The 14,460-nt window shown below is 35.8% G+C and overlaps 1 protein-coding gene across 1 annotated transcript in view; it reads right to left on the reverse strand.

The window, feature by feature from the left end:
- Positions 1-14,244, reverse strand: part of LOC145665928 (calcium and integrin-binding protein 1-like) — a 62,989-nt gene extending 48,745 nt beyond the window's left edge. The window contains exon 1 of the mRNA XM_081733035.1: positions 14,065-14,244. Within this exon, the coding sequence (XP_081589161.1) occupies positions 14,065-14,150 (86 nt within the window). The 5' untranslated portion in view covers positions 14,151-14,244. The remainder of the gene's footprint in view (positions 1-14,064) is intronic.
- Positions 14,245-14,460: the final 216 nt, after the last annotated feature.

Here is a 14,460-nt window from a genome sequence, read left to right on the forward strand (position 1 = left end):
CCTCGCACTTCCTAATAAAATTGAACAAGACACTTGTAACTCTACCAGTGTTGCCAGATCTGAATATTAAAAATTAGCGAGGTAATGCTCCAAAAGTAGCGGATTTGAACTATTTGTAGCCTGAACATAAAAGTGAATTACTTTGCAGCTAAACACTTTCATTAATCCGTCAAAAGTTTGGGTTGGCAATGGTCAGGCGGCGACCGCAGTTTGTTGGCGGTGGCGTATTAGAGTAAATTCCATACTACATCAGAAGCAGTAGAACTGTACTGTGCAATTAACTATGAAGACTGTGATAGTATAAAATGGGCTACCTTTCTCATTTCCAAGGAGACCTGTTTGTTTAAGACAGTTTCGTGGGCTCTGAAATACACTTTACGACGTTTAAAGTATGCTTTTTCTGTGTTATTCCTAACTTCTTTAATTCTTTTGTTAAATTCTTTATCTGGGAGCCATGAATTAAATTTTCATTGTAATTTCACTTATTCATTATGTTAATATGGTAAATTTCTTATATTCACGTTTACTTAGCTTTGTATAATTATTAAACCTAGGCATAAACTGAGGCTCTGAGAGAGGTCAGGGATACTGCAACAACGCAAAGTTAATAAAAATCCAGTATTGCCAGATCTGGAGTAAAAAATATTGAAACAAGAATTGAAGTATTATCGAACATGTTGGTTTTAGTAAAACCATTGTTTATTGTAAATAGGATGCTCAAGAAACAATATACTTTTATATAAAACTTATTAGAACTTTATTGTATTATGTAAAACTAATAATTCATGATTTCATATACTGTACCAAAATAAGAAAGTAGCAGATTCTTAAGAGTTGTAGCCTGCAGATAATTAAAAGTAGCACAAAAAATAGCATGTTGTCCAATTTCAAATTTTGATAGCGAGGCCACTTAAAAAAATCGCCCAATCACCTACTTATAGCCCAATTTGGCAACACTGAACTCTACAGTCAGGATGGCCGGTCGTCGGATTTGAACTCAGAATCTCCTAATTCAGCGAAAGAACACAAATTACTAGCCTACGGACATATCTGAAACCAAGCAATACTGTTCGTTCATGCTCTTTTATTGCTTTGAGGCAAAGTGAGTCATATTCTCTTTTATTAACAGGGAGAAATCAAAGGTTAATGCTCACATGGACACAGTAAACAGTCCTAGACATATGAAACTTGAACAGAAGATAGCCTATCAAAGAAAGATACCACCAAATAGATAGCCTATTACTATCATTTTGGGTTTTCTTGGTTTCGAACCCTTGAGCTGTTTGATGGTATCTATGTTTCGTCTTTCATCACGTATCTCAGTAGAGATGCAAGGGCTCGGAAAAAAAACGGCCTTTTTGAAAAAAAAAAACTCGGTTTTTTCTGCTTCGCTTTTTTGCTTGGGAAATTTTGGGCCTTTTTTGAAAATTCTGCTTTAAATTGATAAACCAGATTTTGTTTCGCTTCTCTACAACACAAAAAGTCATTTAATTAGTGTTTGATGCCGATAATAATATAAAACCTCGAAAATAAACCATGAATTTCGAAAAGATATTTCAAACAGTTTTACTTCTCAACATATTTACATTATGAATTCCAAAGGATTAACCAATGTATATAATAAGATTTTTTTTAACCTCCTACATACAAAAGTAAGCAGGGTTGGCAAGAGCCATGGTTGTTTTTGAAAATGCCAAAACCCCGTTTGTTGGGGGGAGTTTAAACTAGGCTTTTTTTTGGGCTTAAACCAAATTTTTTTGGGTTTAGATATTTTGCTTTATGTATATATATTACATATTGACAGAAATAAGTTTGTTTCGCCTTGGTGTTATTATGCAACAACGGGGTTATGCTGGAAGAGGTCACATAAGCTTAAAGAAGTCCGGTCAGTAAATTTCTTAAATTGAGAAACTCCCGCCCTAGCCATCGGGAAAATCCCGTCATTACTCTAAATGTAAAACAATAACGGAAAAAATCCTGTTATTGCTTTGCATATAAAATTTAAAGGTCAACGTATCATAATCAGTACGCTAAAACTGAGGTATTAAATTACAAATTAGTGCGTACATATCATTGAAAATACAATTCAAGCTAATGGAAGCTACGTAGGCAATCGATAAATTTTGTCAATTTATATCAGTATATTTAAGCAATCTTGGCTTCTTTATAAAACAACAGGCATTCAGGCATGCAGAAATATACAATTTAGTTTCGTTTCGTATGTTCAGGCTTAACATCCTTACGTAATACCGAGGTTGTCAAGGAGAAGACTTTCGCTTAAAGTGACATCCGAACCGCTACTTTGTTTACGCATGAAAAAAGGGTTGTGGTTCGACCGAGAATTGAACATGGGACACCTTGATTAAAAGGTGAAAAGGAAATAAAACTAATGCAGATGGTTTGATGTATGGAAACGTCACCATGAAGTTCACACGATTCGCATTTTTCGTACCTTTTATTTTTTTTTCGGTTTAAACCAGTTGTTTATTTAAAAAAAGAAGAAAAACAGCTGGTGTAAACCAGCCAACCCTAAAAGTAAATACTTCTTTTAAAAAAATACTCAAATAATTAGCAAAATTCTATGTAGTATTTTTACTTCAAAATATTCCATACCCTCTTTTTGGAACAAAATAAAATTAAAATAAAACATAAGAAAAATACTTAGATTTATATGATACACTTAAAGGCTGCACACCTAGAGCTTTTGGTTTTGTATATTCTTGAAATTCTACAGTTTTATATAAGCACCATCACGGTTTATTCAGTCCTCAAGTTTTCTGTATTTTTAACAAGAGGGATTGAACATGAAGGGTGTGAGATAAGAACATGGTAACCCATAATTTTACTATTTTAAGAAATTAGAAATTTTCTGCTGCACAATCCATTTTGAAAGTCGGAAAGCTGATTTTTCACATAAGTCTATACATGAGGGATTAAACGAAGCGGTATGCGTTGCTGCCTATCTGATGCTGCGTAACTCAGCAATTGAAAATTTGTTAGTTACCATGTTCTTGGCTCACACCCTTCATATCATTATGGAACTCTCCCCACCCCACCAACACACACACACACAAAAGGACTACGGAATATATTTAAATTAAGATAAATACAACTGCACAACAAACATGATTGACTGGAGCTTCTGCGCTTCTATCGAGAAGTCCGGAATTCAACTCAGCATTCGACCATCAACGTTGCCAGACTCATAGCTCGGAATTATTCCAAAACCTGATCGAAATTATGCTAGATTCGATCAAATTATGCTAGATCCTCATAATTACTGATTCAGAAGCTTTTAAAGAAAAGAAAACCCAAGTTAAGATGCGATAATGTACCTTAAAATACGCAGAGCGCAAAAATACGAGGATAGAACTCAATACTTAACGCATCAAATCTCTGTAACTCAACGAAACTAGTGCAGTCATTGCCAGACTCACATCTTTTGGCTTCTAAGAAGAATAAAGAAAGAAAAATATGTCGTATAAATGAATGCATTTTTTTTTTTTTTTACATATTTTGAAAGAAAATGACCTCGTAGTCAAAGGATTAGAAAACCGTGGGTGGAGCTACCAAAAAAAAATACATCTCTGGGATGGACTGGGTCAAAAACATGCCGAAAGGCGTTTGAGGCACATGCATTTGTGTGCTGTATATTTCATCAAGAAGGTACTGTCTGCAATAAAACTCATTTTCAGAAACACTAAGTTGTTTTTTATTCCCACGCCCCTTCGCTAAAGGTATCGGTAAAGGGATGACCTCCCGCCGTTTCGAACTTGCTTCGAACAATAAGGCTGCCTGTATGGTTTACCGATTGTATGAATCAATGGGACAGGATTCATGGGACATTTCTGCCGTTCTTTTTCTTCCCATTACTAACTTCTTTCTCATCTCCAGGTTTTGCGACTTTTTGATAAACTTCCTGAAATTATGCTAGATTTGGGCAGGATGCTAAAAGCAAGATGCTAGATGCTAAAGACATACAAATTATGCTAGATCTAGCATCATTATGCTAGATGTGGCAACGCTGTCGACCATTCTGACAAAACTTTTCTTCATTCCATCTATGAAGTAGAAATAGTGCGTGTACTGTGAGTTGGCTGACTTCATTTCTTATTGTTTTTAAATCGTTATTATTACTAACTACCAGCAGTGACGGTTTTGCGAGGGTTAGGGGGGGGCGGTCTTTCGGACTGAAGCCTGTTCCCCAAAATTACGGAATGTCTAAAACAAACGAAATATCTATTAGTTATGCCTTTACTCATTAACTTTAAGCTGCCGTCAAATAAAAATTACGAATGTTTAGAAAAACTAAACATTAGTAAGAAAAAAAACCCTCCCAAAATACTTTTCTAAATCCGCCACTGATTCTCAGTATAAAATGATCTTCAAGGTTGTATCCGGAAGATTATCGCTAAATATATAAACGAAACGAAATACAGTATTAGTTATGCCTGTACTCATAAACTTCAAGCTCCTCCCAAATAAAATTAGGAGATTTTAGAAAATGAAACAATCAGAGAAACCCGTCCCAAAGTACGTTTCTAAATCCGCTACTGATTATTTGTATAAATTAGTATTCAAGGTTGTATCCGGAAAATTATTGCTAAATCGTAGCACAACTACAGTATAACAGAAATGTGGAAGTACGGTTAGACGGATATATTGAAAAACGTACGCTTTGACGGATATATAGAAAAACGTAAGTTTAACTTCTGCGTTAGAAGCTAGAGTACTAAGCTCTTAGAAATGAAACAGACGACAAACTGAAATGATATCGAGAAGAAAAAATATCGATAACTCAAAAGTTAAAATAAAGTTAAATAGCCTCTAAAATTGCCCTCAAATACTACATTCTTCATGTTAGCTTTAATTCGTAAAACATGTGCTCCATCCATCTTGATGGTGAATTGAGCCGCGGTGGCTCAGTGGTAGAGCGTTCACCTCTGGTGCTTGGGGTCCCGGGTTCGATCCCAGCCCCCGCCAAGTGAACTTTGTGGTGGACAAACACCGTGTGCGTGGGTTTTCTCGGGGTTCTCCCGTTTCCTCCCACTTTCTTCATTCCACCATTTCATTCATTACTCATCATCACCGTCTCCTTTAGCCTCACCGGCATAACCGTGGGACGTAAAATTCAAAGATTTCATTTGATTTTTTGATGGTGAATTTTAGAGCGAAATATGGCATTTAGGTCATGAAATTCTTATCTAAGTATAGAATATACTATAAGAAAGCTATTTAGATAGAAAAATCATGAAAATGAAAAAAGCCAAAATTTCCAAAATTCTCGTTTTTTTCCCCAAAAAAACCGGCTTTTTATCTGAAAAAAAAACCATCGATTCAAAAAAGCCGGCTTTTTTGCATCTCTATATCTCAGTTCCAACACAACGAGCGTAAGATGTTGACCTATAAAAATGCTTTTCTTATTTTTTTGAAGAAACGCTGAAGCTTAAAGTTTGGTCAACTCTGATTGAGCAAATATAACCGAACCAGATATATATAGGGTGTTACAAAAATTTATCAAAATATTTTGAGTTGGTCGTAAGTGCACAGTTTCCTAGTTATAGGGTAAAAAAAATGAACTTTAATGATCCATAGTTCCAGTACTATAGGATCGATCGTAGTCGGGTCAAGGTCGGGACTGGTATGTGAACTATTCAAATATTTATCTTTCAGAAGGGGGGCGCGGTGGCTCAGTGGTAGAGCGTTCACCTCTGGTGCTTGGGGTCCCGGGTTCGATCCCAGCCCCCGCCAAGTGAACTTTGTGGTGGACAAACACCGTGCTCGTGGGTTTTCTCGGGGTTCTCCCGTTTCCTCCCACTTTCTTCATTCCACCATTTCACTCATCTCTCATCATCACCGTCTCCTTTAGCCTAACCGGCATAACCGTGGGACGTAAAACTCAAAGATTTCATTTCATTTTTTATCTTTCAGAACCTCCTGTGCTTGCACTTATTAGAGAAGCTGTTTGCTACTACTTAATCACTCTCCACCTACTTCTCTCAAAATTAGTGTGCAAATACTGGAGCATTCTTAAACATACATATTTGGATAGTTCAGATACTAGTTCCTCAGTGATGACTTGACACGACTACGATAGGTCCCATAGTAGTGAAGCTATGAACTTTTAAAGTTCACTTGTATCACGTTTTCGGCACTCTATGACTCCGAAACTTCCACTTTTAAGAACAGGTGTATGTGAATTTTTTTTTCATATTTTGATGTGGCAAATCAGTTCCTAAACTATTGTGACCCATATTTGAACACCCTGTATAAGTTTATTTCTCATTTAGATGCTTTAGATTGATTCATTAAATGAACTGAAGTTTAAGAACTCCTTCAGCTCCGACGCTTTGAACCTAATGTGGCATCTGAATGAGTTTAGGTACCCAATCGGGAATCGAACCGATATCTCCTGCACCTAATGCTAACCATATAACCAGTGAACTCTTGCTTAGTTTCCATTTTCACATCATTTTGAAAGAACCGAAACATTTTGATAGCTCATACTTATAGTTTCAAGTGGTATTTGGCTCTCATGAGCTCTCACCTGCAATCGAACCCGGTCGTTCACACTGAGAGTATGTTTGTTATTCTCATAGCCAGGACGGAGCTCTTGAAAGCGTATTTGTGTAAAACTGTCATAGTTTTATTTTTCAACCACAGTGAATTAAATTTCTCCATTTTTACGCCACCTAAAAGCCTTGGAGAAATACGTAATATTTAGAATATTACATTTGCTTTTACTATTTCTTTCGACTTCTTCGTTGAGTTCCTTTTCTGTACATTTTTTTTTTGATCTCGTAATTGCCTGATGATTCGCAAGTGGTTCTTGTTGTTTCTAACTGACATGAGATCTACAGTGGCGCCGTATGTTTTGCCCATTCAACCGTCAAACAACACTGGTTCTTTAAAGTAATGAGGAACATATGCACATCACATTACTCACACGACTGTTATTAACTAATTTCAGGCCATTGCACTCACATGAGTAAAGGAAATTCTTCTCCTTTCATGACTACCATGATTACGGTCTGGCTGACAATATTATACATTTACTTTTAATCCATTTTCCCTGTTTTCAAGATAAAAATGTCATAACTTGTTCATTATAGTTTTGGAAATATTCCCCAGTATTTTAATGAAATAAATCTGACCAAAGAGCTCCTCCGTGGCTAAGCGGTTAGCGTACGCGCCTTTGGCGTGGGAGACCCGGGTTCGATTCCCGGCGGGAGCTCATGTGGTTCGGATTCCACGTTAATCAGTAGGTCCACGTCTCATATAGCCTCGCTGCTAAACGGGATGTTAAACCCAAAATCAACTCATCAAATCTGACCAAAGCACTAAATATATAGTAATAATTAGGGCTCGGAAGTTGAAGAGTTAAAAATTGTCTAAAAAGGATCTATAAAAAGATCAAGAAAAGGACCTAAAAACTGACAAAAAGGACGTAAAATAAGACCAATTTAATTAGAATTACATATCTAATGGATATAATGCTCAAGAAATACAAGCTTCTGGTATGTTAACGGTCTGTCCTTCTTCCACAAACTGAAGTACTAACTAAAATAAAAGGGCCGCGGTGCTCAGTGGTAGAGCGTTCACCTCTGGTGCTTGGGGTCCCGGGTTCAAACCCTGCTCCCACCAAGTGAACTTTGTGATGGACAAACACCGTGGGCGTGGGTTTTTCGGGGTTCTTCCGTTTCCTCCCACTTTCTTCATTCCACCATTTAATTCATTTCTCATCTTCACCGTCTCCTTTAGCCTAATCGGCATAACCGTGGGAGGTAAAACTCAAAGATTTCATTTTTTCATTTTTACTAACTAAAATAAGAAAACTTCCCCAACCTTACTCCCCCTTGCTGGAGGACATTGTTAAGCCTCCTTATCTGACTCGTGATTGTTGCAGGTCTGGTCTTATCAGTCCAGTCGTTGAAGAATGTCTTATCTTTTGAATTTTTCTTACTGAAGAAAAGATGTTTAAGAGGTGGTAGCGATTCGATTTAATGACCAATAAATTTATTGTCGAAAGATGAAGGGCAAAAAAAAAAAAAAAATAAATAAATAAAATAAAAATAAAATAAAATAAATAAATAAAAAAAAAGACGTTAAGACCAGCGTTGCCAATGTGTGTGTAATTGCACAAAATGTGTGCAATTATGGCCTGTTTGTGCATTTTGTGTGTAATGCCAATTTGTGTGCATTTTGTGTGTAATTTGGCAAAATTAAAAATTTTGATCATTGATGACTTTTACGAAGCACCTTTCATTCAAATATTCATTATTTCCACCATTTTTTCCCCCTGAAAATTGCCTTCTAAAAACTACGAGCTCCAACGCCTGACTCCAGGCCAGCGCAATAAAACCACAGAGAAAATAACAAGTTATTTTTTATTATTGTTAATCTCCTGTTCTTTTCTCTACAGTATGATGAAACCTATCTTGCTTCCTTGGTACCTCACTTCTTGTTTTTCAGAGGCGGGTCAAGCAAAGACGCTTTGTTCAAGCAAGCAATGTGAATGAATGTTGACCCTCGATGTTGGCCAAAACATGAGGCAGAGGTGGTAAGAAGTCTTGTCTTCTCAGCACTTGTGAAGAAAATGCCATTTTGCAAACAGATGAACGACAGAGTGGCCGATGTCCAATTAAAAACATTAAGTACGTTGAAAGCAATGGCGCAGACTTTCCAAGATTTATGTGGGTGCATATCAGTGGCGGGTCATATTAGCCTATATGTTTTCAGAGAAGTCTCGATGTTTGATTGATTTACTTTTAGTTAAAATATTTTATGAACATTGTCATAAAGGCCTGTGCTGTGAGAAAGTAAAATATATCGGTACTATAAGGATAAATTTGGGCTGCCCTAGCTCAGTCGGTAACACGACTGATTTAAACGCAAGAGAAACTGGTTCAAACCCAGGTTCAAGCTAAAAATCTTGTGGGTGTGCCGTGGATGCCGAAGCCCTGGAGCACCCACGTAGTCGGCGCGCATGGTTGAAAGTAAAATGAAAGTGACAATGGGCGGGAAGGTGACGGTTTTACAATAATAATAATAATAATAATAATAATAATAATAATAATAATAATAATAATAATAATAATAGTAAATCAAGCGTTGAATCCCTGAACAATGGCTGGTCAATGTACACTCATGTCCAAAATGATTGTCGCATATCTATAACGGTCGTGTTGTGCGAATATAATTGGATAATAAACTCGCAAGGTACTTCTAGTACTGTTACTATGTGTATAATCGGGAAATGTATATGTGTGCTAAATTTCATAGAAAAAATTATAAATACGAAAATTAGAATGAGTACATTAAAATGTTGCTAAATGGACAAAAAAAGTTTTTTTTTCGTTATATTGTTCTTATTTACGGATCTTTTAACATGAAATTTACCACATACATGTCTCTGCCGATTATACACATAGTAAGAGTGTTAAATGTATCCTGCGATATCATTATCCAAATATATTCGCACAACAAGCCTGTTATAGATATGCGACAATCATTTTGGACATGAGAGTACGTATAGGTATGTACGCCATTAGAAATAATATACATATAGATAGGTAGTTATGTAATGTGTAATGTTGTGTGCACTGTCTTCCAGCTTGTGTGTAAAATTGTGCAATTTGGACGGAAGATGTGTGTAATTTTGCTTTCCCTGTCTGGCAACACTGGTTAAGACCTACTAAAAGCTTAAAAAAGACCAATAAACGAAAAAAAAAAACACACCGACAAAGCCAAAAAAGGACAAATAAAATCCACTATTTTCTGGCCTACAATGACCCAAAATGATCATATATTATGTTAAGCCTCGTCTTCGGGCACTCGTAAACAAGAGGACTTTTCCTCAACTTCCGGGCCTTAGTAATAATACTTGTATAATCGTTTCACCTAATAACATTACAATATTATTAAGACCTACCAGCGTGATTCTAATAACATTACAATTTTATAAGGCCTACTAGCGTTCTAATAATGTTACAATCTTATAAGGACTACTAGCGTGATCCTAATAACATTACAATCTTAAAAGGACTACTAGCGTGATCCTAATAACATTACAATCTTATAAGGACCACTAGTGTGATCCTAATAACATGATTTGATAAGGAGAGAATTAAAAGAAAGTCCAAAGCTTGATATACTCCTTGAATTTGATCCTGTTGTGACTTTTACTAAAATATACGAAGTATTTTCCATTGCAAAGGATTACAAAGCAATGTGACTACTGCTAATTGAAAAAAAAAAAAAGAGTTAAACATATTGATTATACTTGAAGATATAGAATAATCTTAAACTAAGTTGTACGCTCCATTCTAGTCTAGTGGACAGAACACGTCCCTTTGGTACACATAGTCTCGGGTTCGAGACCTAGTTATTGTCATCAAACGCATTAAAATGGTTCATACCCTACTACAAACTGTTTTAATCGTCCTATATATAAAAAAGTGATGATTAAGGGCGTAATTACAGATCAATCAATTTTAAAGGAGGCCTAAGTTCTGAAATGATTAGCTTTTTGCTTCATAACGAGATCCTTAGTCCTGAATTTCGTCCCTAGTAGAAGCACACAAATAATGAAATTGCACTTTGAAATAAAGGGTCCATGAACAACTTTCTTCCAGCTATTTTTCTATACCATTTGCAACTGGAGCTTATCCCATGAACAAGTACATTAATTATTTGAAAGTGATTAGATTCAATGTAGCTCAGTGGTTCTCGACCTTTTCAGAGTTACAGCACAATCTCATTTGTTTGAATGTACCCTTTGCACCTTTGCACACTAACGTACGTGTTGGCAACACTGCAGCAGAATGCCATTAATTCAGCGTTTCCCAACCGGTGTGCCGCGGCACACTGGTGTGCCGCGAATGGGCCGCTGGTGTGCCGCGAAAAAATCGAAACAAATTATTAATTCTATACGAACCAAATTGCAAGACAGGGGAAAATGTATATTTATATTTCACATTACTATGAACCTCTACTATAAATCTACAATTTTAAATTTCATACTGTGTTACTTTTCTGTACATTTTTAATGTTGAAAAACGTATTTATCATTGTCATGACCATTATTACTTCTTTATTGTTGCAGACTATTTCGTAACTTGAAATTTTAACATATCTTTCAATAAATTCAACAAAGCAAGCATGCATACAAATTACCTACATTTGTGTTTTAAAAGTATAGGAGATTTGTGTATTTGTTCGTTATTTAGTGATCTTCTCTTTTAGTTAGAGGTTAGATACAGCTTTCGAAAGAGAAAGTGGATTTTTAAAAACCCGAGTCCTATATTTCATTGCTATTGGTTTCTATTTTAAAATTAGAATGAAAAATAAGTATAATGATTTAGCACGGGGGAAAATCAGTGATCGAGCTTTCTTCTCTGTAAGAAGGAAATTAGTAATCACATTAAAATACCACGGTAATTATATATATATATATATATATGGGTGTGCCGCGAGAGTTCAAGTTACACCTGTAGTGTGCCGCAAGTTGAAAAAGGTTGGGAAACGCTGCATTAATTACTAATATCCTTTCTTGAACTTCGCTGAAAAATAAGTATCTTTTAGACTTTTGGAATATGTTTTTCTTTTTTTTCAAATGTATATTGAATTATCCATTGAATAATATATATATATATATATATATATATATATATATATATATATATATATATTACTTATTTTCTACCTCCATTGTCACGTTGCCTCGAAAGTTTTGCGGCACACTAGTGTTCCGCGGCACATCGAGTAAGAATCACTGGTATAGAATCTGTCCAGGCAATGGATAAAATCGCTTTGGAGGCAATCTTGCTACAATCATTTATGTCTCTACTTTGGCTTCCATTGTTTATAAATTAGACTTACTAAACAGGAAATTACGGCAGAAATTTATGAACCATATAATTAAACACTACACCATTGCTACATTACACTAGAAGAAAAATAAGTGTGTTTATTATTTTATTTGGTATAAGTACAGTCTAAGCGGTAGCCCATGCGAATCACATATTTTTATATCTTCTGACGTACTAATGTCCTTGACCATGATTTGAATTAACATACGTACGTATTTTTGTTATCGAAACATAGTTATTCTAATGAATGTTCTTAAGACGTCTGTATGTTCTAATTTATATGTATATCTTTTTTAAAAAAGTAAGAAGAACAACAGATAGTACTAGAAATGTATTTGTTTAAGTAATTTAAACTTTGAGTATGGATAGATGTTACCGATAACATAACAGCAGAAGCTAATCTTTAAAATAGTAATAAAGTAATGTGTATGTCATAAACTTTTTGCATATGCAGATCAGGGGTAAAAGTGGATCTGAAAAGGTAGCGGGACGTCACACAGTTCCCCTGCCTATCTTTGCACATTGTGATTTTTTAGGGACTAGGAGAACGCTGTACATATTTTGGAGGTGAGGGGACGGCATACCCCGCGTTCCCCCTCACTTTTACTCCTGTCACAGATAGATGTTTACCAGGTCTAACCATGTATGAAGTCGTTTTTATCAATTTTTGGCTCGGAACGGGGAATTTACAGGGATCGGGGAGAAAATGTATGCACGTTTCATGCTGTTTCTAAGAACGCCTGGGATGCATGCAACCAACTTTACCTCTTGGTTTCGCGAGCTTACGTAAGAGGAGAGGATACAAATCTGGGAATTGAGTGGTTGTGGGGATATTCTTTAAGCACAATTTTCGTCCTCCCATTTTATCTGCTCTGAATTAATAGCCTTCAACGATGGTGCTTACTGCTAGTATAAACTAAAAAAAATTGCAGCGTCGAAATCTACAAAGGACTATAACTGAAAAAAAAAATGTTCTTTTTTTTAACTCGGTGGTGTGTAGTGAGTACATTAACCCCTGATTATTAATAGCTTTTCTAAATTGAATATACTACCATTTAGTTGACGATGCTATCAGTTGTCTGACGACGGAGTGATGACACAAAACATTCTGTATCCCTATCAGGATCCGAAACCAGGACCGAGACCATCATAGGTCAGCACGCTAACTATTTGGTGTAAGAAGAGAACACTTAAAAAAAAAATCAGAGATCTTAGACAAAATTCTATCTCAGACGGTAAGTTATTTTAGGTGATGGCATCATTAGTGCTACAAAGATACTTATCTTTTAGTTACTAAGGCTAAAATAGATACACAGTGTCCTGCAGACATGAAACCATTTTCCTTGGTTCGATTCTCGGTGCAGACACTCCGTCAAAAAGCTTTTTTCTTTAAGGCTAGCCACCCTCGAGTGAGGAATTTCCTGGGTTTTCCTCATTCACACTTGGCAAATACCGGGATGGTATTTAACACAGGTCTCAAACCACTTCTTTCCTTTCACATTTGGGGGGCGCGGTGGTTCAGTGGTAGAGCATTCACCTCTGGTGCATGAAGACCTTGGTTCAATCCTAGACCGCGTCAAGTGAACTTTGTGGTGCATAAAACACAATGTGTTTGGGTTTTCCCGGGGTTCTCCGGTTTTCTCTCACTTTCTTCATTCCACCATTTCATTCATTTGTCATCATCACCGTTTCCGTTATCTTAGTCTGCATAATCGTGGGACGCAAAACTTAAAGATATCATTTCATTTTTCATATAGACTCGGTGCCAAAAAGAGACATGAACTTCACTAAAGAATAACAATTATATATATACTACTGTACTCGTATTATTGTATTCCATTTAATTATTTTACACGTTGGTATAGTTCATTTATTTCATTTATACATTCTCCCATGCATTCTTTTTTTCCACGGTAACTTTTAAGTGAAATATTAATTAAAGGGGGTGGATAGTAGTTCACTTCTAGGGTGATCATTAGAGAAGCTATGATCCTGAGTTCGATGCTAGATCGCAGTCAATTCTAATAAGCGAAACAACATTTTTGGATATCACCATGTTTCACTCCATAATCACACCAATTATTCTAGTAAAATTTTATTTATATTCCCTTTATCTTCTGTGTATTTCAGAAGTGAATGAACTACAATTAAAAAATAATTAAATACCTGAAAATAAATTACAATTTTTACTCACCGTAAAATTTCTGTTCTTGTCAAATAAGTTAGGTCTATATACTCTGCGATCTCGTTTTCGGATAAAATACTGTGCTTTGAACCCATGGAAACTAGTTAAACAACATGCAATTTATTTGAAGATCTTGTTTCTGCGGAAATCACGCACTGAATGTTTCTCTTTGTAACTGTGTCGTTACAAATAAACTATTATCATTTCTGTGCTTTTATACACCAGAGCCTCCTGCGGTTGAAGTTGGAACTACGTCGTCTTGGTGTTAACATTTGTTATCCACTTTTTGTAATAAACTCCACAGTCTGGTTACTTATCATGGACTTAGATAATACGTTTAGAGAGGGTACGCGCCACAGAATTTATTGGGCCAAATATTCATTATACTCTAAAATCGTATAGTCG

This window comes from Thermobia domestica, chromosome 1, assembly GCF_964235325.1.
Source record: "Thermobia domestica chromosome 1, izTheDome1.hap1.1, whole genome shotgun sequence".
In the NCBI taxonomy this organism is placed as follows: domain Eukaryota; kingdom Metazoa; phylum Arthropoda; class Insecta; order Zygentoma; family Lepismatidae; genus Thermobia; species Thermobia domestica.